Genomic DNA, 27,950 nt, shown 5'->3' with positions numbered 1-27,950 from the left:
AGGAAAATGTTAACTTTGACCCCTTAGCAGCTCCGGCCCTTCTACTGTAAATATGGCCGCTGTCGTTCCTTTTAGAATCTCGCGTAAATATATTTCTACGATAACATGTACGAATGGACGTAGATTATATTCATCCACACAGAAGAACAGTGTACTTACATCGAGGGATGTGCGGCGTATGTTTATAGATTTCTTTAAGGATCGACATCAGCACAGGGTCGTGCCGTCCTCCCCCGTGCGCCCGCGCGGAGACCCAAGCCTGCTGTTCGTCAATGCCGGCATGAACCAGGTTGGTCTCAGCTCTCTGTTTATGTGGCCGGGAGTTTGACAGCTAAGTTGACGGAGTCAGTCTGTTTTGTGTTAGCGGTATTGGAGCTACTAACCTGCACGCCTGGAGCATGTTATAAAGGCATATCAAGACTGATCTCTTTGATATTGTCAGAAAGCAATTCTCACATAATAGGAATTAAGGAGTGTTGTTTAAAATCACACCGAAGCTCTAAGCATTCGATTTGATCACCTATTAAATTGTTTGCTTCGCTCTAACATTTTAGTCTAAATGTTTTTTTTATCATGTTTTATCTTTATTTTCTGGCATTTTTAAGTTTTTTTTTATCATTCACAAAAAGCATTCATAAAGAAATGAAAGCAGTTCATCCATTCAGCTTTCCTAATTATTTAATGTAACGTTCATTTCTTATATTTACCCAGTTCAAACACTGAATCACTGTTATACTGTATATATGCGTGCTTAATAGGAGCGTCAAAAGTCAAGCTAAAGTTTCTTATTATCCGCTTCAGAGACATGATTTGTGGAGTCATATAATGAGGTTAATATAAATATTGGGACATATACTCTAAACATGACTGTTACAGGTAACTACCTGATTGGTGGGGAACGATTGTGCAAGTTTTGTAGGAAGTTCGGCATGGAGAAAAATGTAAAAGAAATAGGTTTAGATTCAGAGCTATACCTCCAGTGTTCCAAGTTCCTTTAACAGACCCAGTCTTAGGCTGGGAGTGGCCAGACTGCTCAGCAGTCCAATAGTCTGAGGAAGCCAAAGTTTTTAAGCCTCGCTCTCCTGGCTTTTAGGCTGCAAAAACTCCTCCCAGACTTGAACTTTATTGTCATCTCAGCTGTGTACATGTATGAGACGAGATGAGAGAGCTCCAGTTTATACAGATTACAATAATAAAAAAGGCACAGACAAATAGCAAGAAATATGTAAATAATTGTAATAAATACTCTCCACAAAAGTTTAAGACAAATGTGCAGTTAAGTATTCAGGAGTTGTGCAAATGTTGCATTCAACGGCTAGAGTAAAGGACAAATGCAAGCATAATGCAGTGTAATTTTGTGTGCATGTGGTCAGTATCATTTCAATACAGTCTACAGTACCCGTAACATTGGTGTGCTTTACGCATGTAGCACTGTAGCGGCATATAGACTGATGTGTAAAGTGCATAGATGAGGTCAGAGTTCAGGTATGTTCAGTAGCGCAGCAAATAGCCTGTGAGAGGGATGCAGCAGAACCTGGAAGTGTCCAGCAGAAAGGCAGAGTGGCCTCTGTCACCAGTCTGTCAGGCTTTTTACATAGAAACGTTGATGTAATGTGTAATATTTTAAATTTGAACAAATACTTAAGAAAAAAAACTTTAAATGTTTTTTCTAAAATGTTAAAAATGGGAAATGTGTTTTGTTGGCTTAAATTTTATTGTTGTATTAATTCTTTAACTATTGATGTGAAATGAAAATGAAATTATGCTTTATTTGCCATTTGTTCAAGTCTAAGTACAGATACATTGGACTTATCCAGTTACTGCATATCACACCTTGCTCTCGATTTTACGACATAAACACACATACAGGTGAGAGGGCAAAGGCTACGCTATGGTGCACAGTCAGGCCGTTTACCCAGGACCACTGGCACATTCTTCAAGGTTAATGACCTTGTTCATGAGCCAAATAGAATCACAGCTACTATTCCAACCATACAGAGTATGTTTCCCAAAAGTTACCATTAGTGACTTAGATGGTTGGAACGTTTCAGTTGAATGAGAAAGGTACCTCATGGGATTCTAACCGGCAACCTTCCGATCACAAGCACAGAGGCCTAATCGTCTGAGGTGCATACTGATGCTCCATCGGGGTTTTAGCTCAGGGCAGCGTTTGGTGAGGCGTGTTCAGCAAGTGGCAGCAGGTGACTTGATCCTGTGTCCCCCCCCTTTCCAGTTCAAGCCCATCTTCCTGGGCTCGGTGGATCCCCGCAGCGAGATGGCGAGGTACCGGCGAGTGGTGAACAGTCAAAAGTGCGTCCGTGCAGGAGGCAAACACAACGACCTGGACGACGTCGGCCGGGATGTCTACCACCACACCTTCTTCGAGATGCTGGGAAACTGGTCCTTCGGCGACTACTTTAAGGTTAGGCAGTCTGACATGCTGTGGTCGCCATAGTAGTGTGACCAACCACCTGTAGAGAAGTGGCCAAAAGGGCATGGAGGACGCTACCGTGTAGGACTGCAGTGTTCCTTTGGGCTCCCCCTTGTAAATATTCAGCCATTCTCTCAAATCGTAGAGCTCTTTCATCTGTTCATGGTGAGACTACAGAGCGCCCTGTTGTGCAAACCTCTAGGAAGAGTCCTGCGCCATGGCTTGGCAGCTTCTGACCGAGGTTTACGGCATCCCACCGGACCGGCTCTACGTGTCCTATTTCGGCGGTGACGAGAGACTGGGTCTTAAGCCTGACAGAGATACACAGGAGATTTGGCTAAGCATGGGGTATGTGTTACATGATCTCGTCACATGATCTCACCCCTTCACATGTTCCTTTTGTGTGGACCTGTACTGAGGATTTTTCTCAGGTGTGTTTTATTTGATGTCATGCAGTTTTTAATCAGAGTAATTGGTATGTTTAGGGTAATTGCGGCTCTATATCATAAGGAGCTTTTCCACCACACCAAGTACAGTACTTACGGTATGGTACTTTCGGTACTTTCGCTTTTCCATAGACTTCCAGTCGAGTCTCAGTACCAAAAGTTCCAGTACCAAAAGTGCCAGACCAACTGGAGTACTCCTATGGTACTTTGGTACTTTGGGGAGGGACTTGAAACGCTTTCTTTGTCGATTGCTTATGCAAACAGCGTGCCTCTAAAACACAATACAAACGCCGCCTTCAAAACAGTCGCAAACTGTATTATTATAATAACAATGATAAACGAAGTAAAAAAAAAAAAAAAGAAAATCTATTTGGTCGTAAGAACAAATACAAAAAAAGACCCAGATGGCATGACAAGAAATTATAAAGTATTTGTTGAATAGACTAATACAACAGGCGTGTTGTCCTAGCGATGTGATTTTGTTGTAATAAATATTGAGGTATTTATAAAACAAAAAAGGAGTTCATAAATATCTCACAAACCCGTCTTCGAGTGATTTAAAGGATCAAATGAGGGCGGCACGGTGGTGCAGTGGTTAGCGCTGCTGCCTCGCAGCAAGAAGGTCCTTGGCTCAATCCCTGGGTCGGTCGTAGGACCTTTCTGCTGTTTGTGTGCGTTTCCGCCAGGGGCTCCGGTTTCCTCCCACAGTCCAAAAGTGTGCGACTCTAAGTTGGCCCCGTAATTGGTTGTGTGTGAGTGTGTGTGCCCTGTGGTGTGTGGGCACCAGCAGATGGTTGGTTCCTGCCTGCACCCCTTGTTCCGACAATAGGCTCCGGTACCCCCTCCACGACCCCAGTTGAGATTAAGCGGTTACAGTGATGGATAGAATATGATTACGATTGTCTTGGAGAATGTATGCAGCGCTCATGCAAAAGCAGTGGAAGTAAACTTTAAACTGATTTTTAAACGTATTAGAATCTATAAAAGGTATAATAATTTAAATTGCAAAGCTTGCCAAATTTTTTTCTTTTTTCCAGTGACAGAATAGCAGAGTAAAAATATTTTTGCAAAAATGTAATGCCCTGCGGTATAATTTTTGTATGGAACTGAAAGTAAGAAAAAGCCTTATTTTTATATAGCTGGCTAGCAGTGCAGAACTGGAAGTGCATATCATGCGATGTGGGCATTAATATCGCACATCGCTCAGCCCTATAATACACTACAGCCATTTTTCAATTTCAGTACAAAATACTCGCCTCACGTTATGATGTCATTCGGCACCGGTACCAGTTTTTACCCCAGTGGAAAAACACCCACAGATAATTCAGTCAGAACTATGCAATGCATAGTTAATGCAATCGTATTTCTATAAAGACTAAAGAGTTTAAAGACTGAACTCTGTTTTATGTTAAGAAGTTAGAATTAGGGCTAAGCAGTGTGGTATATGGTGGTATGTGGCCTCACATCTCTATGGTTGTGGGTTTGATTTCTGATTCTGCTCTGTGTGTAGAGTATATCTTATAGTGTGTGAGTCACTGCCCTGTGATGGACTGGCATCCCACCCAGGGCGGCCCCCTGCCTTTCTCCCTCTGCATTCTGGGATAGGTTCCCTGGTTTATCTCTCCCTTTGTTCTCCCCTCACCTGTAGGGTGCAGCCTAATCGAATTTTGCCCTTTGGGATGAAGGATAATTTTTGGGAAATGGGCGAGACAGGCCCTTGTGGCCCTTGTACGGAGATTCATTACGATCACGTCGGGGGGAGAGATGCAGCCCGCTTGGTCAACGGGGACAGCGCAGATGTGGTGGAGATCTGGAACTTGGTCTTCATGCAGTACAACAGGTAGGAGAGCGGTGACCCTGCCCTGCTTTCGACGTCCATTGACACGTGTCCTTACTGGATGATGTTCTTAAAGCACCACGTGGGGTAATCGCTACAGCAGGTCAAGATGGAGTCTGGGTGGCATCATCATCCTGCCACACCATAGGCCAATTGGCACCAAGGACAGCTGCTCCGCTCTGATTGGCGTTTAGATGAATGTTTCTCCATCAGAGAAAATGTGCTGATCGGTAGCGAATTCCACTCTGGTCGGACAGAGCTGGTGTAGACGGAGCCGGCTTGAGAGCCACCAGGTCTGCTTGCTGTCTGGAAGGGCACCTGTATTTAGGGAGCTCACCTCGTGCTGCTGGCTGTTGTCCACCTCGCAGGGAGGCCGATGGGAGCCTGCGTGCGCTGCCCCAGCTCAGTGTGGACACCGGCATGGGCCTGGAGCGGCTGCTGGCTGTCTTACAGGGCCACCGCTCCAACTACGACACCGACCTCTTCACACCCCTGCTGGCCTCCATCCACCAGGTGTCAGCACTCAATTACGCTGCATGCACCACACGTTCATCTAAATCTGCCTTTATATCCAGACTAACAACCATCTGAAATGGAGTTTGCATGTTCCTTTATGTTATGTGCTGGTGTTTTTCCATGTACTCCTTGTCCAGATACATTGGGTTAGCCGAGCTTCTTATGTATGTAGTCCCATGCCTGTGTACATGCCATTGCTGCAGTGGGTGTGTCATGGGAAATGTAGTTTATTTGGATTTTATCTAAACCGCATGAGCCCTGTCAGCTGTCATTCTCCTGTAAGCTCAAAGCTCGGATTGTTCTTCATGTCTCTTTCACCTCAGTGCTCCAAATGCCCAGAATACCGTGGCCAGACCGGGCAATCAGACGTGTCAGGGGTGGACATGGCGTACCGTGTTATCGCCGACCACGTCCGCACTCTGACAGTTTGCATCGCTGATGGAGTATATCCAGGGATGTCGGCAGCTGAGTGAGTGTGTCTGTCATTTTAGCTTTGAGGCTATGCCTCAGGGTATTTGCTGCGGAAATTAATCTATCTTTGCGTGTTTGTGTTTGTGTGTTTGTGTTTGTGTTGTGTGTGTGTGTGTGTGTGTGTGTGTGTGTGTGTGTGTGTGTGTGCGTGCGTGCGTGTGCGTGCGTGCGCGTGCGTGCGTGCGCGTGCGTGCGTGTGTGTGCGTGCGTGTGTGTGCGTGTGTGTGTGTGTGTGTGTGTGTGTGTGTGTGTGTGTGTGCCCCCGCCCACACATGGTTAACAGGCTGGTCCTGCGGCGGATTTTGCGCCGGGCTGTGCGGTTCTCCATCGAGGTGCTCCAGTCTCCCCCAGGGTCTCTGGCTAGACTTGTGCCCACGGTGGCCGACATCCTTGTAAGTGTGACCTTTAACACCACATAACATCATTTCAAACCAGTTTTGTAAAAAAGATTTTATGACGGTGAACCACCAAATACAAGTTAAGGGCTTCAGGTACCTGAATGGGGGGTGGTGGTAATGAGCAGTGCTGATCATGGTTTTTAATCTCTCTGGGAATCGATTAATCAGCGAGCAGGATTTACTTATGATTTACAGACCTGTCATGGATTGTAAAACCTATCTAATGTCGTGCTTGACAAACTTACAGTAAACCCTAGCCACCTGCCACGATAATGACTGATATTTGCGTACACTGATACCTTTGCATACCATACGAAGAGTCAATTACTGAAATTATCATCATATCGCCCAACTCCTCATGTACTCATTTTGGTGAATTTGATTGACTAATCAATTTATCGATTGTTATGTAAACGAGTGTCTCATGCCCTGTTATTGTGACTGTTTCTTCCCCGAAAGGGTGATGCTTATCCTGAAGTGGCCAAAGAAACTGAGAGGGTAAGGTGATACACACAGAGAAGACGAAGAGAACTTCACGTCGTACTGTAACTGGGCGTCTGGTGACCACAGAAACTTATTTCGAAACATTGTTTGTTTGCAGATCATGGACATCATCAATGAGAATGAGGCCCAGTTTCTGTCCTCGCTGAGTCAGGGTCGGCGTGTCATCGACAGAACCTTGCAGAGGATGGACGGGGCTCGGCTGTTTCCAGGTTAATCTCGCCCTTTGACGCGCTCTTTGCGCTGCGCAATGCAATACTCTAACCCCGACTTCCCTCAGGATCCATCGCCTGGTCCCTGCATCGCAACCTGGGCTTTCCCCTCGACCTTGTCAGCCTGATGGTGGAGGAAAAAGGCGTTGCCATGGACACAGAAACCCTGCTTAGGTTAGCAGTGGAGGAAGAGAAGGTATCTCTCAGTTTGGTCCCTCGTCCATCACAGGCCTTATTTGGTGTCTTAGTTCATCAACCTGAAACTTAAAGATCTACAGGCTTCTATAAAAGAATGTTCCAGTTCTAGAAAATTTCATGCTATTTGATAACGACTTCTGTCCTTCAGATCCCGTAGCGTTAGCATGGTCTCTGCCTTTTATTGCTCAGCATCAATGACATTCTTAGCCCCCTCCTCCATTCAGGAATGTGGATCCTGAATTTGAACCCCCCCGAATTTTATGTCCAATTTAAGTGAACCGGAAGTGAATGAGGTCGTCGTTTTGTTCTCACCAGTTGAAGACCGAGGCCCAGGCTTCTGACACGCAGAGCTGCACACAGCTGGACGTCCTCACCCTCACTGAACTGCAGAACAAGGGTGTTCCCTTCACAGAGGACTCGCCAAAGTACCACTACAGTCTGGGGAAGGATGGGAAGTATGGTAATCAATCATTTCGGCTCTTCTTTGTGGATACGGGCTGTGCTTTGGACCTCACGCTGAATAGTGTTGTATTGTTTGTAGTGTGTGCGTCCTTCTGCTAAACCTCCATAATGTATGATGTCACCATCGGCATCACATGTTACCCATATGCTATTGACGCATCGCAAGTACTGAGATACTCAGCTGAGTTGTAATTCGTTTGGGTGGTATCTAATTATACCGTTCAGCCATTGTACAGCAGTATTTTCAAAAGGAAATCATCAGAAGGTTACAAAATTCTAACTTAAAGCATCTTTACTTTGTCACAGGAAACGGCATTGCAAAGCTTCACAGTTTTAATGATTCTTGCTTTTCAAGATTTAGATGGTATATGTTAAAACTCAGTGTAAAGTTAAGTGTTAATGCCTGTATACCCTGGCTGACTCTATCCTCAGCATTCCTGCCCTGTCAGGCCACCGTCCAGGCACTCTACTGTGGACAGGCCTTGGTACAGGAAGTGTATGAGGGCCAGAGGTGTGGCGTCATTCTGGACCAGACTTGCTTCTATGCAGAGCAAGGAGGACAAAACCATGACCAGGGATACTTCACCCAAGACAGCCAGCCAGTAAGATGCCTCACGACCACACGTCTGTGTCAGTAGCATTTGCAGGCAAATCTAGCTTATCTAGGCGCTTATAAGACAGGTGTGTGTAGGTACACAGCACTGTGCAAAAGTCAATGAAATGTTTAAAGGTATTTATCTGGGTAGTAAGTGTATATAAAACACTATTTATCCTTAGAATATATTGAACTATGACACAAAAAAATAACTAGTGTTTTTCTCTTCACCAAAAAGTTGCTTATATCTTGCTGGATGGCTATAAGCAGACAGCTTCAGTTCACAGAGCTCTCCTCAGTCCATTCCATCCATCCAATTTAACTTAATTAGCTCAATAACATGATGAGGTATTGAATAGCCAAGAAAGGTCTGCAAGTGGCCAAATCAACAAAAGGATGGTGTGTATTGGACGGCTGCTGCAAATACTGGGGTGACTAGGCAAGGTTTTCAGATGTAATATCACAGGTTCACATCAAGATGAAGATCATTTAAGCATGATTTCCTTTGACTGCCTAAGACTTTAGAACAATATGTGTATATTCTATGTTTGATTTATTGAAGGGTCAAGTTATTTGGCAGATGTAAGGGCACATCAGTGGGGTCCCTCTTGGGCCTCCTTGCTGAGGGCTGACATGCCTCTAACCCTTTGTGCAGGACGTCCTCTTCCCCGTGGAGAAGGTGCAGCTGGTCGGAGGGTACGTGGTTCATCAGGTCACTGCCACTGAGGCCCTCCGGAAGGGAGACCAGCTTCAACTCTTTATAGACGAGGTAGAGCACCTGCTGGACACTTTCGGCCGCCAGGACAGTCCCCCCCCCCCCCCCCCGTAATGTTCTTCCTCGCCACACTGAGGCAGTGGGGGCTGTGGTCTGCTTTTATTGTCAGCAAAATAAAAGATGTAATGCTACAGAGCCGCTGTGATTTGTGACTGCTTAGAGACGTTTTCATACGATGTTGGCCCAGTTGGGTGTATGTGCAGGTGTCTTAGATACTTACTGGGATAAGATCTAGATCTCTGCTGCTCCAACTGGATATTGGTTTGGAGATGGATGGAGTCATGGGAGTAATAATGAAGAGGTGGGTGGATGAAGACACGGAAGGGGTAATGGATGAAAAGATGGTTGAAGGGGTCTTAAGAGTGAGAATTGTGAGAATAAATTGAGATGAGCATCACAGAGGCCTACATACATATGCGATGTTCCTGTTGGGTTTCCTTGCTGTATTTACCGAAAGAATGAGACCTGCTCCTATGCTGCTCACAGGCCCAGAGGCTGGCCTGCATGGTGAAACACACAGCCACACACATCCTCAACTTCACCCTCAGGCAGCTGCTGGGAGAGGAGGTGGAGCAGCGTGGCTCTCATGTCACGGCGGAGCGCCTACGCTTCGATTTCAGCATCAAGGTGCGTCGGGCTTCAGTGATGCGGTGCAGCAACCCAGTCACAGTGTGGGTAAGATGCCTCAGCGTGGTCTCCTGCTTCCGCCTGTACAGAAACCACTGAGCACCCAGCAGCTTCAGGAGGTTGAGAAGATGATGCAAGACATTATAAAACGAGACGAGCCTGTTTACGCGGAGGAGCTGCCCTTACTGGTAGCCAGAGCCATACCAGGACTGCGAACTGTGGATGAGGTAGAAACTTGATGATCCATCAACTTGTATTAGATTCTTTGTAGCCCACTGTTTGTGATATTAAGCCCATTCTTTTGGACTCCTCTTCAGCAATAGAGGATGTTTTTGTGTCCAAAACATAGCCTTTAGTGTGCTTTAATTGTTCCCAAAGCAGTGACGTGACCCAGGGTGATGTCTGCACTGCAGGTCTACCCTGATCCAGTGAGGGTGGTGTCAGTAGGTGTCCCTGCATCTGACCTGCTCCACGGCCCCAACCCCAGCACAACATCTATTGAGCTCTGTTGCGGAACGTAAGGCCTAATGCTAATGCTAATTCAATAAGTACGGCAAGCCGTGTAGCCCAAAAAGGAGTTATTTCGCATCTGTTTTTGCGAAGTCTATACAGTTCTTATACATGGTTGTACTCTCACTCTGTACATCAAAAGCAGACTGTGACAAACACAACTTAAAAGTCATTGGTGTCACAGTAACTAATAAGGCATGTTGGTAAATCTGTAAGTTTAGTTTCTTACGAACCATCCTCACAAGTTCAAATTCCTCATTTGTCCATTTGAGTGTCAATTGAAATTTCCCGGATTTTATGGATGGATGGACTTTGGTGGTTGTCCCATTCGTGTTCAGTACGTTTCAAATGCCACTACTCAAAAATAGTGTGGCCAGTTTACATGAAAGTGCAGGAAGGTCTCATTGTTCTCAGCTGCTTTCCCAAACACCCTCATGGAACACAGCCTTGCCTCTTTGCGTAATTTTAAATTATCCCACATCTGACTTTAGCTGTTCAGTTGTAGGTCTTCGCTCCATCACAGCAAGCAGATGGCTTAATTCACAGGTGCAATGTAAAGCACAGGGGTGAATAAAATAACAGAGGCAGCACATGGAAAAGGGCATGATGCTAAAGCGACAAAATCACACTTACAAACGCATCTACAAAGGTCAGTCATTAAGAGACCTGATGGTCAGCACTTTGATACAATAGTTTTCCATATGGAACAACAAAGAAGTTTTGGAACTGTTGATTCCCAGATTTCTGGGGCATTTGTAACAAAATTTGCTAAATTATGTAACATGTCAAGAGAAGAGCCTGAAAAATCATAACTGCTCATGACGAACATGGACAGATTGTATCTCTAAAGAGGAACAACGACTGCAAGTCCAAGCTCATCTGCAGGGATAGATGGACACTGAGTACCTCCCAACCTTAGCAAAAACTGCACAACCTGAGCTTAGGACAGCTGGCAATTATGACTGGACTTGTGTTCGGAAAGCTGGTATCCAAACATGGGTCCCATATGCCATTACACACAGGTCACACACACGGTTGGGTGCTGTGTCACCATAGCATGTCTCTGGGCTCGTGTTAGCCGCCAGCGCACAGGCATCGCTCTGCTCAGTGACCAGGCTCCCTGCCTCCTCCCTTACTCTTTCAGGCACCTCCTGAGGACAGGGTACATCCAGGACTTCGTCATCGTGTCTGAGAGGCAGATGGTGAAGGGAATCAGTCGCGTTGTAGCCGTCACAGGAGAGGAAGCAAATAAGGTGCAGATGCTAATATCACGTCCCATTTGGGAATTCAGTGAATGAGGTCCTTCTAAGCCAGAGCTTAAGGTTCGCTTTGCTTTACCATGCTTTCTATCACCGTTCCGGAACTCTGGGTATTTCTGGGTTTCTGTTAATAGTAAAGGTCATAACCATGTAATGCTTGCTGTGGACTGCATGTGTTTCATTAGCGTGTAACTGTTAGTGTCATTTAAATCAGTGGTTCTCAACCTTTTTTTGTGCTGCGACCCAATTTTTTACCATGCCAGCTGAGTCGCAACCCTACGACAGAGTTTTAGGGCCACTATTAATAGAAATAAAAATATAAAACCTCGAGAATAAAGTTGGAATTTACTAGATTAAAGTTGTAATTTGCCAGAATAAAGTCATAATAGTTCAAGAATAAAGTGAAAATAAAGTAAAAGTTACGAGAAAAAAGCATACCCCAGTGCACACCCCTTGGATTTTCAGAATAACTTTCTAACAGCTATTAATTAATTAAATTTAACCGCAGTCTCAAACCCCCTCATTTTGCCACGCAAAGTCCTTACATGACTCTGAACCTTTTTGCATAGTTTTGAATGACTTTATTCTTTAAACATTGCAGGTTTTTTTTCTTGTAACTTTATGATTTTATTTTAGCAAATTACAACTTTAATCTAGAAATTTCCGACTTTTTTCTTGAGGTGTTTTATTTTTATTAATAGTGGCCATAAAACTCCATCGTACAACCCTATATCAAATATAGGTCTAAATTAATGCTATGATCAAGCATGCAGGGCACTCTGCAGTTTAAGCCAATCAGTGCCTATCACACAAATCTGAATGGATGTGCCAATGAATTTTATATTAAACCTCTATGGATTGGCTTCTTGGATTGGTTCAGTGTTCACTAAGTTTGCGATAAACAGTTGCAGACCCAAGACCCCTTTATATAAGTTAATTCTAGGACTGGGGCTGGGAAATCTGATCGTGGATCAGCAAAGGAACTTGCGGGTTTTAAAATGTCTACATTTCCAACTCTGCCTTGCAACCCTTTCAGAACTTGAGTCGTGACCCATGGGTTGAGAATCTCTGATATAAATTGTTTGCTTTCCTGTCTGTGCCACTACTAGTAATTAACAACAGCTGTTAATAGAGAGCAACTTACATTTTAAGAGCTGTTGACTCCTTTATTAAAATACACTCTGCTGCACCGGCAACATTCTGGACGCTCTAGATTTGTGTCATGACAACGAACAAGGTGGCAGCGTCGTAAGTATGTGACAGATTATTCTCCCCGATGTGTTTGATGTTTTGTCCGGATGTCGTTTGAAGTATACAGCTACCTTAAAGTCACATGCCCTGACATATGCTCTCAGCCGTGCCTCCTCCCTGTCACGCAGGCTCGCGACGCCGGCCACGCCCTGGCCCAGGAGGTGGAGTCCCTGTCCACACGGGTGCCAGCGGCACCCCCCTGCTTGCCCTCCGCACACGGCCTGTCCAAAGAAGCGGGTTTGCTGATCGATGTGTGTGTCACTTCCAAAGCAGGGTGTCTCTCATTTATCAATCGCTTCATTAGCACCATAACTTTGATACTTACAAAACAGGTTTTATTAAATAATTACAGTAAATTTGCCTGCTGGTTGAACCAGTTGGTAAAGCATAACAGGTTGGAATGAGAGACGGTCCACCTGGAGCTGAGCTTGACTCTGCTTTGCTCTGCATTCTTGACCCACAGGTATTTGGCTGAGGGTAGTGTGTGGGTCAGCAGGTGACTGTGACCAGTAGGTTACGTTCAAATCCTATAGGCTGTACAGTGATTTTCACTAGGTCCGACAGACAATGGAGGAACCTGATTTTGAACATTATTTTTGTAAGATTATATTATTTAGTTTGTTATGAAGTGATTTGACTTTAATTTGCCCAGGATGCATGTGGTAACTGCTCATTGAATTTAAACTCTTATTCTGTTGGAATAAAAATGTGTAGGGGAGAGACTGTGAGCACAAGTCGATTAGCTTTAATGCCAGTTCCTGGTTGCTTGGGTTAATGATTGTTTGGAGTGTTGACCAGAGAGGTGGTTTGAAAAATTCTATTAAACAGTGTAATAGTCAAGGACAACCATCAAATAAGCTTTCAACAGGCCCTCTCCATGTTACGAACAAGATCCATTTTCTAAGCCTAACTTTAAGTCAAATTTGTAGGTAAGTCTAAAAAAAATAAAAGTACAGTACAGCATCAGTAATGATTATACAATAACAATAAGTACATATAGTACTGTCCTGTACAGAACCGACAAACCGCTGAAGCCGTGCAATGTTTTCACAAGCATAACAAAGTAGCACATGCTTTCGTTATTATGAATTATTGTATTTAACCCAAATTTTTAGTGTAATAGGCTTTATATCCTTCGACTGTTGTATGCACTGCAGCGCAATGAGTGGCGGATAAGGCTCATTAATGGCCATTATAATTATTGAAAGTAAGTTGTGCGTTTGCTGAATGTATTCATTTTTATAGCTTTCGCCTCACTTCTAATTGGTGGGTGGGTGACAGTGAGTGTGCTCTGGTCCAGGCCGTGGAGAACACCGCCATCCCCCAGTGGCAGAGGAGGGAGCTTCAGAGCCAGCTGCGGGCTCTACAGCGGGCCACCAACACCATGGTTAGGAAGCTGGAGATCGCTGAGGTACTTGGCACAACCAGCTGGAAGATCCGCACTTGTTTATTAGGGTGCTGGAACCTTTGGACGTCCCTGATTTGTCTAGATCTACGAGTCATTGATAGTTTAAACCAATGTTTCCCAGTCCATTCCTTGGGGGACCTACAGCCGGTCCACCTTTTTGCTGTCTCCCAGTAAGGGCTAGGAGGGAGCAAAAAACGTGGACTGGCTGGGTTCCCGGGTACTGGATTGGGAAACACTGATTTAAAGTGTCCACAAGATATAAGATATGCTTATCCTGGCCAGGGTCCCGGGGAGCCCTATTTACGTTGCTTTATATTGCATGAATAAGCATATTTGTCTACATCACACTGCAACTCACCTCCTCCTTTATGCAGTTTGTTGGTTTGATTGCAGGGCCAGTGAACCATAGGCTTTTGTTCTCTCACTATTTTATTGTCAATCCTCAGGCAGCCAACAAAGTTCAGGCATTGCTAACAAAACACCAGGAAGAAAAGCTGGTGGTGGACACCATGGACACGGACTCGATATCAGTATGCTCTTTCTTTGGACGTCTGCTTGTGAAAAAGTGACATTGTGCCCAGGTGTGCTACTTGCTCCTTGCTGGTCACTGCAGGTGCTGATGAAGGCAGTGAATCAGTACAGTGACCAAGCCCCTGGGACGCTGGTCATGTTACTGTCACAGCAGCAGTCTGGAAAGGTCCTCTGTGCCTGTCAGGTGCCCAAGGTAAAACATCACAGGACCAGCTTGCTCTGAGTACTTCTTGTCTTTGAAGGTATTGATGATGATTATGGGTGGGGGGGGTGAGGTTAATATTTTGTCATTTTTTCTACAGTCATTCTTGCATTCATTCCTAGGAAGTTAAGAGTTTCAACAACTAAGAACATTTAGAAATATGTAGGAGTTCGCCGTTGGTAATACAAATCCACAAACATACACATCCAGGTAAAACCCATGAGAGCAAACACTGGACAGACACACGCACACAGCCGAGGGCATGCAAGTCCCAAAGTGTGAGAGCACAGACCTTCCCCTGCGAGCACCAGTGCCGATACACAGCTTCATTCAAGCCGAGTTTGCTGGCCTACTGGCCGTTACACAGGAATAGATGTAGATAGCTGTTAAGCTAGTGTTTCTCAAACCGGTCCTCGGAGACCTCCATATGATCCACATTTATACTCCCTCCCAGGTCCCAATAGGGAGCAAAAATGTGCAGTCTGGAAAACAGCTGGGAGGGAGCCAAAACGTGGACTATCTGGGGGTCCCTGAGGACCGGGTTGAGAAATGTTACTATAAACCTTCCTGTGTGACAGAAGTGTTGCATCACAAATGTCCCCTGTGTGCCCCGTAGAGCTGCGGCCCTCTGTCCGCCAGCGACTGGGCCCTGGCCGTGTGCACCTACCTTGGGGGAAACGCCGGCGGCTCCACCACTGTGGCCAAGGGGACGGGATGCACCACAGATATTACAGAGGCTATCCACTGGGCAAAGGAGTTCGCAAAGGGCAAGAGGCGGAGCTGAGCGCACTGGGACATCACCTGCTGTCTGTTTCTCATAGAAAACTACCTTGATGTTAAGGGACTGTAAGTAATTGCTGTATAACATTCATGGAGGTTACTCACATATAACTTGCAAAAATGCATTTTCAAGTTTTATTTACTCCTTTTAAAAGTACAACATTTTATAGAAAGTCTTTTAATTGGGGTAAATATTTTAATGATTACAATGATAAAATCCCAAAACACATGTACGCAAAATAAAACAATTATATAACTGGTATTGTTTCAAATGCTATATTACTATTGCTTTCCTATATAATTATTCTTAACGGTATCCTGCAGGTGGAGACTGTGAAGGCTTCCATCTCTGAAGCTTTAGAGTAGAGTGAAAGTCAGCCACTAGAGGAAGACAAAAGCAACACTCAAAAACCAGAAATATCCATCATAGACAATGCACCCACAAACATTACTTACAAGATTTTAGTACAGAAGCTGCTTCACTTGCTATTTATCAACAGTTTTTGTGCTACGCTGCCCAGTGCTAGCAGGCCTAGCTACCTGCTTCCGATGACTTACCTGTGCAAAGTTAAAGCTCACCATTCCAGAATCTTCTGTGTCCAGGCTTTTAAATATTTCTGTTAAAACATGTTTATTGCGTGTTACAATTGAATTGAAGCATCAAAATACATGTGAAACAGTATTAAAACAGTGAGATTGTCATGAAGCTTAAAAATAGGATTTATGTACACAGCAATATGTTCATGTTGCTACTCACTAAACATGGCCTCAAGGCGGATCAGGCACCCCACAAAATTATCGAAATCAATGGTCAGGTCAGCTTCACTGTATCTGGCCACCACGATCTGGTGCAGAGGGTTGTTCAGCAAGAACCCTGAAGACAGAAGAAGGTCTCAGTGGGGCTCCTTCAGATGCAGACAGAAGTTATTTATGACTATATCTAATTGCTCTCCCATTCCTCAACATGGCACGTCCAGGGGAGAAGACAAGCTGAGCTAAGCCACTGGCATCTTCCCTTGCTATAGGTTGTTGGTTCTAATGAGCAGTGTGCTCAGAGGCCATTGGATGACTCTGCCTACGACATGCAGGTGCCCAGTCAGCAGAGGTCGCAATTTCAGGTCCAGAAAGTAAAAATCCAGACTATGATTTACTTTCAACCAATCAGTTGACCATAAAGAGTCACAGAGTACTCATCTGGTTGGAAAGTAAATTATGGTCTGGATTTTCACTTTCTGGACCTGAAACTACCACCTCTGCCAATCGACAGCAAACGCTGCCGTACAGGTGGTGTAGAGAGAGACACCCAGCCAGAATGAGCCTGTTTGCATTCTCAGGAACTCCAAGCCAAAGACCACAAAAGTGACACAATAACACTAATAGATGGCAGGATACAGCTCAAAGGATCCATCCCATAGATGCAGTTTCATCAGGCATTACAGCTTCCAGCAGAAGTGATGGAAGCTACTACCTAAAAGGCTTGATCGATTGAACTGGTGCTGAAATGCCACTTCACTGAAATTTAGTCCCTCCCGTAACTTATCAGATCCTCTGCAGAATCAAGTATAATTTTTACCAGCCTGTTAAAAATCCCAATCCTCAGGGCCACATTTTTGTTGTGTCTCAGGTGTGCTGGGATCTAGGAGGGTTCAAAATATTTGGACTGTCTGGAGGCTCCCAAAGACTAGGTTGAAAAAGAAGGGTTTAAGCAAATCATAGCTTTGGCTTAAAAAAAATCATGCTGAAAACGTATTTGAGATACATACAGGGTTAGAATTCTTGTGCTGAATTCTGTTTGTAAAGGTTCTAACCCATCTGAGTGTCTCAGTGCAGTGTCAGTGACGTGGTAGCATCAGTTGTGTCGTTTAAGGCCACTCATCCTACCTGCTTCCTCCACCGCCAAACGCATTTCTGCAGAGCTTATGGTGCCCGAATGGTCAGTATCCTTCTGACAGTAGATTTCCTAAAACGCAACAATTATAGTACCACATGTCATGGTGCGTTACATTACGTTAATGTTTGCATAACGTTACAATGACAGCCACAGTGCAGTTAGCGCCAATAAAGCATCATGAGCCTATAATACAATAGTTGTCACTTTTCTCAGGTCTGAATTGTCACATTTTGCGACACAGCCAACCTCCTGGGTTATTCCCTGCATTACACCTGTAGCTTTTGGGACAGGCTCCGGTCCCCCACAGGCCTGACTATGACAAGCAAGTACAGAAAATGGGAGCATGGATGATTGCAACACAAACCATGTATTTTTCAATTTTGCTCCACAAAATCTTGAATTCCAAAAGGCCCAGCTTTCCACTTCCATCTTTCTGTAAAAATGTCTAAGGAACAGCAACATGAGTGCAGTTCGCTAGAGAGGCTTATCATCACCATATACAGCATACACAGCAAGGACGTGGCCTTATGGCCATATAAACATGAGCAGCCACCTGATAAGAAATGGACCCTGGTAATATCCAGCTTACAGACCACACTTGAGGGATCTAGAGGCCATAATTTTATTATAGTTATACATAATACAGTATAGGGATGTATGAGGATTGCATTAAGGGCCAAACGCCACAAGAACCCCGGGTTTAATCAATATTCATTTTCCTGAGATACCAAAAAGGACTCTGCTGTGAAAAACAACATAACCTCTAGTGACATCCCTCATCTTTTTAATTGGCAACAACAGTTAGATATTGCAGCAATATGTTGGAAAACAGAAAAGGATACATCCAAAAGATTGATCATGTTGCGGCACGTTTCAAGGCTAAACCCGTCTGTCCGGACTTCCTTCCCTAGAGTAGATATAGGCTTAATGTTAGGAAGAAACAAAAATATGAACGAATCACAGTCTATGGCCACAATGTATGCATTGTTTGGAATGTTCTCGGCAATCTGATATCATATTGCCAATACTAAACACTCCTGTTCATAGTTCACACTCCTGAAGACTACCTGTTCTCCAAAGAAATGGGATTTAAAGTGGGAGAGTTACATGATTATGGCACTTTGAGGAATACAGACAGCTACTCACGATTGGACACCACTTTATTCAAAATTCTCCTTAGTTCAAAGGCATTGATTTCACAGTCCTATAACATAAGGGAATGGCATAAATATTGAAGTCCTTATGAGCAAAATTACTACATTAAGCTCCTCAAGCTTAAGCTACTTATTTCATTGAAATACTGATATAATCCCATTTTACACTCAAAACATCTCAAAAGGTCTTTATTTTAGCATTTCTCAACATTTTTTCAGAATATACGACTATTAAAATTAAGGTACTCACAGATCCAGCCAATTTCCCAAAAAGATTTTTAAATGTACTATCAATCTTCCCTTCAGTTATTTCCATCTGCAACCACAAATAAGAAATAAGTCACATTAAACTCACTGAAGGTTGTCGGTAATTACAGGACTCCATTGAGGAGACAGACATGCTGTAGTTCTGTATGTTCTATAGAAGTAATTTGTATAAACAGCGGTGGTTTTAGCTTCTATAGCGCCCTGGGCAACCCCCCTATGCCAAAAAACACTATTCGCCACAAACTGTCATTTTTATGAAGATATTTGGAATGATACAAATAAATCATTTTAAATTTAAAGCTAATTTCAGCAGTTGCATCAGTACTGTACAAAGACGTGCTATTTGACAGATTTGCCTGCCCACCCTACCTCAGGCTTTCGATGAGGTGACCTGAGGTCAGCCCAGCCTGGCCCCCTCCCCATCTGGTACTTCTGAGTGGTCGCCTGCCCGGCTCTCAGACTAAAATCAGGGCGCCCACTCCCACAAGGGTAACTAACCCACACGGTGACATGATGTCATTGATGTGATGTGCAAATAAGCAATAGAAACCTGATCTCATAAATGTTGCAACCAATTCCTTTTTTGTGTGGTTGCCCGTGGCGCCCACATCTAAATCCACCAGTAGCTATAAAAGTACTACAAAGAATAATCAGAAAACAGCAGAACCGGAAATACGTTTGCAACATGAGCTGCAAGCACGTCGTCTTTACCTCTCCCACATTTGACTCAACGGGATCGTCCATTTCTCTGAAACACAAAGGGCATGCAGGCTCTTAAAGGAGCCCAGCACTTCATCTGCCGGTTGATCACACCCCTTTCTTTACTTATCGTCCTTAAAAACTGATGATGCAAAGACTCAAATATGACAAAGGTTCAAAAGCTATAACTATTGTGTCCAGAACAACTTACGATTTGCACTGGTGTAACAAACTGCTCCCAGAAAATAATAATTCTTAGCGTATAACATCTACTTCATGTTGCTCAGTGACAATACAGTTAGATTCTTTCCTGTGTCTATCTTTCAAAAGTCTATCTTTGAACAGGGTCGCTTACTGAAACTCAGTCTGCTTCTTGGAGAATATGCGCAGGCAGAAGTCCCCGTTCAGGTGGGGCTCGAAGGTGGAGGGCACGATAAGATACTCCCCGGGGGTCAGACAGAAGCGACCGCACACCTCCCGCAAGTTGATGAAAGTTTCAGAGCGAGCCTTGGACCCATGCTGCATGAAGAAGTTCCGGTTCAGGTGGACTTTCCTTTGGCCCACAAACTGGAAAGGGGAACCAGTATGTGTCAGAGAGGACATGTCTGGACACCCACATTACAATATAACCTGTCTAGAGAGACAAGATCATCCATATCAGGGAGGTAAATTAAAAGGAACTGGGCTTTAACTTAAGCACTGAGTTCTTTTTGTGTGCTGATTGGTCAGTCTCCTATAATGATGCACGTGTCATTATTGTTAACGTGAAACACCTGGATGAGTCTTTCAATCAAGGAAACCAGTCAAAGCACAAGAACTGAACTATTTAACCAAGCACAGGAGTCTTTCAGTTTTAAAGTAGTTTATAAAACCTGAAGTAGCTCAAAGTGTCCCCCCTGACATGGATTATCTAGTCACTCTAAACCTACCCTGCAATACTGATTATCGTAAATGTTTGCTGATCTCTTTCCAGATATCGGTAAGGATACTAATTTCTTAAATCCAGGTAATTAACAGATTACAGCTCTAATCTGGGTGTGAACAGCTGACCTAAAGGTTATCCCAAAAACCTGCATACACTATGGATAAGACATGCGCTTTATCGATAAGATTAGCCACCCCTGCAATATTTGATCTCTGCTAATTTCACGTGGGGCAGTGATGGATTATGAGACAGTGAAAATGAGCAAAGACGCCCAGACATTAACAACACAAACAAAAAGTTCTGTACATAACCATAATTCCACTCCTTCTGACACATACCTCCTGAGGGACCTGTAGATGACAGAAAACAAGGAAGGATGTTGAGTTCAACACCATCACTAGAAATTTTGGGAAGGTAACACTACATGATGCAGAAGGTGTTTCTGTGATCAGCCACACCTTTTAACTTGAATAAAGACATCAGCCCTCCAACCCCTGACCTGCTCTATCTGGGATCCATTGGCTGGTCTCTTGATTATCTTTGATACTCTTATTTGCACTTGTCTTTCATTTGAATAGCTCTCCTTTTAGGTTTTGCTACGTTGTATAGCTTTTGCTCCAGCTTACACTTACTGGTTACTGGTTGTTCACTGGAAGCTCAGTCTGGCTAGGTGGCTCCTTGACAGCTCTATGCATATAATGGGCTACCTGACTCACTTGCACATCACAAAAGCATCTGCTAACTAAATAAATATAATACAATGCACTTTTTTATGTTGTCTTTTGGCCAAAACCTCCTGGCATCAGCCACATAACTGGTAACCCTGTGTCTGTCTCCAAAGCCAATAACAGTATTTAAAACTTAGCGGTAAGCCTACAACACACCTACTAGAAAACATGGCTGTTGGCTTCATGGGAACCACCTCCTTCCTCACCTCGTAGATGGCGAAGCCGATGGTGAGCATGTCCTCCCCCATCTTCCTCATGCGGCGCCGATTCTTCTGCATCAGGCCAACCACAAAGCTGCAGCCGACCTCCTCATCGTCAGGGTCATCGTCCTCTTCCTCCAGCTTAATCACAAACTGTGGGTTTGTCCAGAAGGTGTCTGCAAAGAAGAGTAATGGTGCGGTTTTTTTAAATACTTCTGTGAATAAATGCCAACCTTCCACAAACACTATCAGGCGGTTCATCATTTCAAAGTGCTTTTGCTTGATTAATGACATAGAATCATTGAATCTGGTTTTTGGGTTGGATTGGTACTTGGATAATTCCTGCACCCCCCGGCGGTGGAGCCTCTCCTCCAGGTCCCATCAAATTTGGACAGGCTCCATTTCTCGGTGTCCTCCTCAGAGAGAGCATCAGGGGTGAGGTTGCAGATCTCTACCCGGGAGAAGTGTTGCAGGAAGTCAGAGAAGGACATCCTGAAGGGCAAACAGGAAACGACCAAAAAGTAGATCACAGTAGGGTGAGAGAAACAGAGAGGCTAGGTAATCACTTATCTGCGCTAACAGACTATTCCCCTTTGAGAACATCCATCCATCCATCCATTTTCCAAACCGCTTATCCTACTGGGTCGCGGGGGGTCCAGAGCCTATCCTGGGCAATGGGCACGAGGCAGGGAGCAACCCAGGATGGGGGGCCAGCCATCGCAGGGCACACTCACACACCATTCACACCTATGGGCAATTTAGCAACTCCAATTAGCTTCAGCATGTTTTTGGACTGTGGGGGGAATCCGGAGTACCCGGAGGAAACCCCATGACGACATGGGGAGAACATGCAAACTCCACACACATGTAACCCAGGCGGAGACTCGAACCCGGGTCCCAGAGGTGTGAGGCAACAGTGCTAACCACTGCACCACCATGCCGTCCCCCTTTGAGAACATTTTACCTTAAATTCTGATCTTAAATTATGACAGAAATTGCACTGTCAGAAAAAAAATACCAGTAAGGGTACAGTTACTCATCACTGAGGCTGGCAATTCATGCCAATTGTACCCTAGATATAGGTAAATCTTTCTTCTAAGGTACAGAAATGGACTCTGAGGAACACTTGTGTACCATTGGGGGTACATTAATGTAGTTTATACCTTTGGGAACAAAACAGTACCAGGACAATACTCTTTTTTTCTGGATGATGAGAAGAGGGACATAGAGAAAGGACGAACAAGAATTCGATTTACCAGAACTCTCCATCCTCAGATCGGTTGGTCAGCCTCGCTCTGTCCTCATCGCTGATTTGACTCCACTGAGCGGAGCTGTAAGAAAAAAGATGAACTGGGAGCATAAACAAGCATCAAGGTGAACAAAATTAACCTCCCTATTCTACTGTACATTAAAAACAAACATTTCAGTTTCTGAAAAGTAAAATAAAATGAAGAAATAGAATGAGTGGGCAGTTCATGATTTAATGTAACCTGAGTAGCTCTTAATATAGTGATGCCATCAATCCATGTTTATCACAGCAACTCAGCTTAAGCATGAAGCCAACAGGTGCATTTCTTCCTCTTTTAGACTCCTCCCTTTCCTGGAACTTTGCCAAATATCGTCAGCGGCAACACTATCCCATCCCTCTGCCAAGCAGTGTCAAACAGCAGGGCTGTACCTGTCGTTCCAGTCGCCTGTCCACTCCACCTGTCCCCAGGGATTCCTGATACGGATCAGCTTCGCCGTGGTTCTTTGGTAGCTCACCTTTACAGTGACAGCACACAGAAACCTGAGCTCCTCGTCCTCAGTGATACCACACCCAGTCGTGAAGCAGGCAGCTCACCTCCTCGGCGCCGGTCACAGAGTACGCGTGGCCCTTCACCAGCTTTTGGGTCGTGATGGCCTCCGAATCCGCCAAGCTTGTGATCTGAACCAAGAGCCCATTTCCTGCGATTACCCTCCTCAGTTCTTAAGCAGCGAATTACACTGTTTCCACTATAAGTGTTACATCATTACTTCATCCTCATAATGCCACCCAACTGCACCTCTACAAACAACTTAGACATGAAACTTAGTTGATTCTGTTGAACTGAGCCCTGCGTATATATTAGTGTACATCACTACCTACAAGCCTCTACCTGTCCACATTAGATGACGACAAAAATCTTGACAACAGAAATCTAAGGATGTTCATTAAATAGCTAATCTAGCTGCTAGAATGGATTGTGAGAATATCATTTAATCACTAAAAAATGTTCACCATACCCAAGACCATACACACTGTGTTTACTATATATTCAATAACATAATAAAGCAGCGTTTTCCAACCCAGTCGTCGGGAACCACCAGATAGCCCATGTAGGGAGCTGGGAGGGAGCAAAAATGTGCACTGTCTGGTGGCCCCAGTTGGGAAACAGTGCGTTAAAGGAGAACGAGAACACGAACTGCTGATGGATAGTGGCTGGCTAACTGGACAGGGGCTGTGTGCGGATGTGTTGACGCACGTCAATGGAGCAGCCCAGGAGGGACCCCCTGCGCAGGGCTTTCTGGATGATTTTGAAGAGGTTGGGGTTTGGGTTCGTTAGCTCGTGCATTTCAGTGACGCCCCCAGTGAAGTCCTCGAATCCTTCCGTCGTGCTCCCCCCTGACAGAGCCTCATAGCTGCCGTTCAGCCTACAGCAAGCAGGTGACATTGCTCAGTGCAGCTAAATGCAGCTAAGGATACGAACGCACGAGGCCGGATGATGGTGATGTGAGTGTCTCTAATTACAGCTTTTCAGGTAGGTAGAGTTTTTAATACTGTGTTTTACAGTTACGGTATTTTTAAATAAGTGTAAGCCGCATGCAGCTGAAAAGCCGCTCAAACAGGAAAAACAGCTGAGTGGACAGTTTGCATACTATCGGCAGGCACGGGCTCACTCACTTGGCATAGGCCTTCTCCAGCAGGGCGCTCCAGAACTCAGATCCTTCTACTGAGTGGACGAACTGCAGCTCCCCATCTCTGGCTGGCAGCCGGTCATCGATCACCACGTCCACCCACTCACCGAACTGCCAGAACTGTGGCAACACAATGGTTAATACTTTTGGATAATTTACAATTTAAAAACTCACGAACGGCACCCCACCCAGGGCAAAGCCAAACCTTATGGCCTATGCTGCCAGGGTTATTTTCCAGACACCCCCACGACCTGTCCTGGCAGGGGCAGATAAATGCATAACCTATCCTGGACTATAGCCCCTGTCTCCCCCCCCCTTCACCAGCTTGGCTAGTTTTACTGCCAAAACCCAGCATGCTGATGTAACATTGCTTGTTCTTCTCTCTTGTTTCTCCTTTCAGCTCCACAACAGCTTCATTGGCCCTTGGGAGAACACTTTCTAGCCAGTAGCCTCCAGGTTATTTTAGTTAGTTAAATCAGCTGATGTCAGCCTAGGGCACCCAGATAAGTTAATCTGCCCCTGCATGCTGAGTTTGTTGTTACCAGATGGATGGATGAATGTCATTCAAGGTCACTTTTTATACTCATGACAACATTTTTCTGAAGAAAGGTTTTTCCCAAACACAGAAAAGTTTGGTTCTCAGACTAGTCCTTAATTTACCTGGAAGTGGAAGATTCCAGCATAGTTCTCCTGGAAGCTCTGGTCACGTGGAACAACGCGAGCCAGGACCTGCTCATTCAGGGTCAAAGAGGCGATAGCGGCGAGTAGCCAGCAGTCCCCTGAGAAAGGCCAATGTTAATGCCATACTACAGTTATTAAAGAAAGCACATAGATTTATGTCATTTCATTCTGTGTATGTGTATTTTGTGTGTCTGTCTATGTATGTCCGTGGTGTGTCTGTATGTGTGTGTCTGTCTGTCTGTGTGTGTGCACCTGTCTTTCTGTCTGTCTTTCGGTCTGTGTGTGTATGCCTGTCTGTCTGTCTGTCTTACTGTCTGTCTGTGTCTGTGGTGTCTGTGGTGTGTCTGTGTGTGTATGTCTGTGTGTGTGTGTGTGTGTGTGTGTGTGTGTGTGTGTGTGTGTGTGTGTGTGTGTGTGTATGTGTGTGTGTATGCATGCATGTGTCTGTCTGTCTGTCTGTCTGTCTGTCTGTCTGTCTGGTCATCCTCACACTAACCAGCATGTCAGAGTAAACCTAAGAGTTACAGCCACCAAATGGAGAAATAACTAATGGATAAATGGGTGTCTGAGCAGATGGATGAATGTATACATTACTAAATGGATTATCTGTACTCCCATCTGATTATAAGGGCTATAATAATAATACAGATTCTAATATAAACCATAAAGGCTGGAAGGAAGGTGGAAGCTTTGCTTAAATCCTGGATCCACTGAGTTTGGAAAGACTTTTTGTGTTAGACCATAGGAGGGAGACTGACAGCACATCTGGGGTGATTGCGCCGGCCCTTTAAAAATGAGGATTAGTGATTCCCTGAGTTTCCTGCTCAGCTTCCATCAGCAGTTTTCTGCTCTAATATCACCCATTAGCAAATGGGCACATCCCTTCCGCTAACTTATAAAGAGTGAGACAGAATGGGGCAGTGGTGGCTTAATGGACAGGGAAGTGCACTTATAATTGAAACATTACAGGTTTGACCCAACCAGCAAGGAAGCACAAGGTTCCCTGAACAACTAAGTGCCCCCTGCTATGTCGCATATGGGTTAAAGGTAGAGGACACATTTTGCTGTGGTGTGTCAACAATGACAAGCCAATCTCTAAAAAATTTAAATTCACTCAGCCCCAACCTCTTAAACCAGAACAGTTATTTACAGCAACAGCTTTTTAAGGGTGGCTCTCTGGGCACCACTACTGCCCAGGGCGTAAGAGGGTCCGTAATTCATAGAGAGGGGCCAACCTTATCGTTATCCAGTTATACAATTTGAATCTGTGAGTGACAAGGGAGTGGGCACTCCGGGGGCCAATCAGCTTTCAGCTGGGATCAGCACACCAATCATCATTCTGCAGGCACGCATCTCATTGTGCTTCACCCCTATGGTACCAGAGATATTCAACCCAGGATTAAAGCTATTTCAACTAAGTAATGATCTTAATTAAGCAGCCCTCAACTTGAAGTCTTACCACAGTGGTAATGTTGAACAATTCAGAGCTGATCAGCAAATTAGCTTCCCAGCATTTATCTGTGATGAACCGAGTCCAGGGGGAATAACACTTTATAAATTCTGAGCTTCTCTGACACTGGTAGAACACTATAGGTCACTGTGATCAGCCTAATGTCCATCAGGCTCCTTTTCAGTGCCAGTAATGCAGAACACTGAACTCATGCGGCCTAAAACCTGTGTTTACAGTCCTGAGGCTCGCACACTCCAGCCCCTGTACTGGAGTTTGCTAGTTAGAAAATACTTCCTGGCGGGGAATCTGATCCAAGTGCAGCCACAAGGCTGCGATTCAGCGCGACCAACCCAGAATGGGAGCCGCACCCCCTTTCTCCAGCATTGCATTTTTAAAAAGCAAGAAACATTTATCATCAGCCACAGCCCCTTTCGTAAACAAGAGAAGGGGCATCGTTTAACTGCAGGAGTGAAGCTCAGCAAAGACGAAGAAGTGAGCGGATAGCGGTGATGACAGACCCAGCTCTCCCTGGCAGATATCTGTCCTGATGGCACCGCCAACGATGAACTGTGGACTGGGACATAGTTCCTTACAAACAAAAAAGGCCACAAAATATGTATAAGCATAATTGTCAATTTGTGGTTTTTGGATTTATATCTACATTTAAACATATAAAGAAGGCATAAGGTGTCCTGAGAAGGTTCAGTAAAATAAAAAATTTTTTCGCCGATTGTATTTGATTTATTACAGAACGTAGACGTTTGTAATTAGGTTATTCCCCGTGCAACCAGAAAACTGTAACTTTACTTTCTTAGTTTGGCAGACAACTTTCGTCTGCCACAATATTGTGTTATTCAGTTCTGCAGTCCTAAAAATAACGCTACGCATGAGTAACACGCAATATTAAAATGTAATGGCAGGGTAATTATTTTTACATATGAAGCTACCTTTGAGTATCTTAACATATCCGCGCAAGCATAAAGCTGGGAAAATATAAATGAATCAATATGATGTAATTTAGAAGATGCATTTCCCCCTGGTGTTTTCCTATTCCCTTATGATCCGATTAAACTGTATGGGATACGGTGTTTAACAACCAAACCATCGAATCGTGGATCTCAAACAGTTTATTTGTGTTTACTTTAAATTTATATGACCAATTCAAGCCATATCTTGATGTTGAATTATTTTAAATATATACGCAATGATCTGTTTCAGTAGTTCACAGGTATGTCTGTACTGCTAAATAACAGTAATATGTACTTTAATAATAATAATAATAATAAGAAGAAGAAGAAGAAGAAGAAGAAGAAGAAGAAGAAGAAGAAGAAGAAGAAGAAGAAGAAGAATGTACCTTAGGACGTTTCCAGGTGATGCCGCGCACCTTCGCGGATTTCGGTCCCAGTTCTCTGTAGCCAAGGGATGCCGGATCCGCCGGGAAAGCGTCATCCTCGAACAGCTTTCCACTCTTCAGGCACTCTTGTCTGAGCGCCTTGAAATCTTGCTCCAAGAACATCACCGCTTTTTCATTGCTGCCGATGCCCTGAGCTCGGTCACGGTTATGCTGCAACTTAGCCGCGATTCCGGAACTTAGCATTTTTGTGAGTT

The 27,950-nt window shown here is 44.5% G+C and overlaps 2 protein-coding genes across 4 annotated transcripts; one reads left to right on the top strand and one right to left on the bottom strand.

The window, feature by feature from the left end:
* The first annotated feature begins 17 nt into the window (after positions 1 to 17).
* On the top strand, positions 18 to 16,112 carry aars2 (alanyl-tRNA synthetase 2, mitochondrial (putative)). 3 transcript variants are annotated; one of them, XR_007384156.1, is made up of 23 exons: positions 18 to 289; positions 2,234 to 2,422; positions 2,634 to 2,779; positions 4,526 to 4,717; positions 5,083 to 5,227; positions 5,554 to 5,699; positions 5,985 to 6,093; positions 6,559 to 6,597; positions 6,701 to 6,812; positions 6,881 to 7,008; positions 7,326 to 7,470; positions 7,905 to 8,074; positions 8,723 to 8,836; positions 9,329 to 9,469; positions 9,559 to 9,696; positions 9,883 to 9,986; positions 11,124 to 11,232; positions 12,618 to 12,740; positions 13,790 to 13,900; positions 14,344 to 14,427; positions 14,511 to 14,621; positions 15,247 to 15,476; positions 15,735 to 16,112. XR_007384156.1 is itself a non-coding variant. In XM_048987579.1 (22 exons), the coding sequence occupies exons 1-22, from the start codon at positions 53 to 55 to the stop codon at positions 15,412 to 15,414; spliced, it is 2,961 nt and encodes a 986-aa protein (XP_048843536.1). In that variant the 5' UTR covers positions 18 to 52; the 3' UTR covers positions 15,415 to 15,670. The 3 variants fall into 3 exon arrangements, 2 of the variants coding, with proteins under 2 accessions (XP_048843536.1, XP_048843537.1); XM_048987579.1 differs by lacking the exon at positions 15,735 to 16,112 and having other exon boundaries at positions 15,247 to 15,670; XM_048987580.1 differs by lacking the exons at positions 11,124 to 11,232; positions 12,618 to 12,740; positions 13,790 to 13,900; ... (2 more) ...; positions 15,247 to 15,476; positions 15,735 to 16,112 and having other exon boundaries at positions 9,848 to 9,974.
* Positions 15,532 to 27,950, bottom strand: LOC125715723 (calpain-2 catalytic subunit-like). The gene is made up of 20 exons (XM_048987581.1): positions 27,697 to 27,950; positions 26,861 to 26,930; positions 24,872 to 24,990; positions 24,198 to 24,331; positions 23,779 to 23,947; positions 23,118 to 23,201; positions 22,953 to 23,038; positions 22,531 to 22,605; positions 21,606 to 21,766; positions 21,269 to 21,450; positions 19,777 to 19,988; positions 19,434 to 19,470; positions 18,706 to 18,771; positions 18,448 to 18,505; positions 18,144 to 18,208; positions 17,666 to 17,734; positions 17,292 to 17,370; positions 16,168 to 16,284; positions 15,969 to 16,027; positions 15,532 to 15,791 (listed from the first exon to the last, which is right to left on the bottom strand). The coding sequence occupies exons 1-20, from the start codon at positions 27,937 to 27,939 to the stop codon at positions 15,768 to 15,770; spliced, it is 2,109 nt and encodes a 702-aa protein (XP_048843538.1). The 5' UTR covers positions 27,940 to 27,950; the 3' UTR covers positions 15,532 to 15,767.

Source organism: Brienomyrus brachyistius, chromosome 20 (assembly GCF_023856365.1).
Source record: "Brienomyrus brachyistius isolate T26 chromosome 20, BBRACH_0.4, whole genome shotgun sequence".
Lineage (NCBI taxonomy): Eukaryota > Metazoa > Chordata > Actinopteri > Osteoglossiformes > Mormyridae > Brienomyrus > Brienomyrus brachyistius.
The sequence above is the reverse complement of the archived record's forward strand: the minus strand, read 5'-3'. Positions and strand labels throughout refer to the sequence as shown.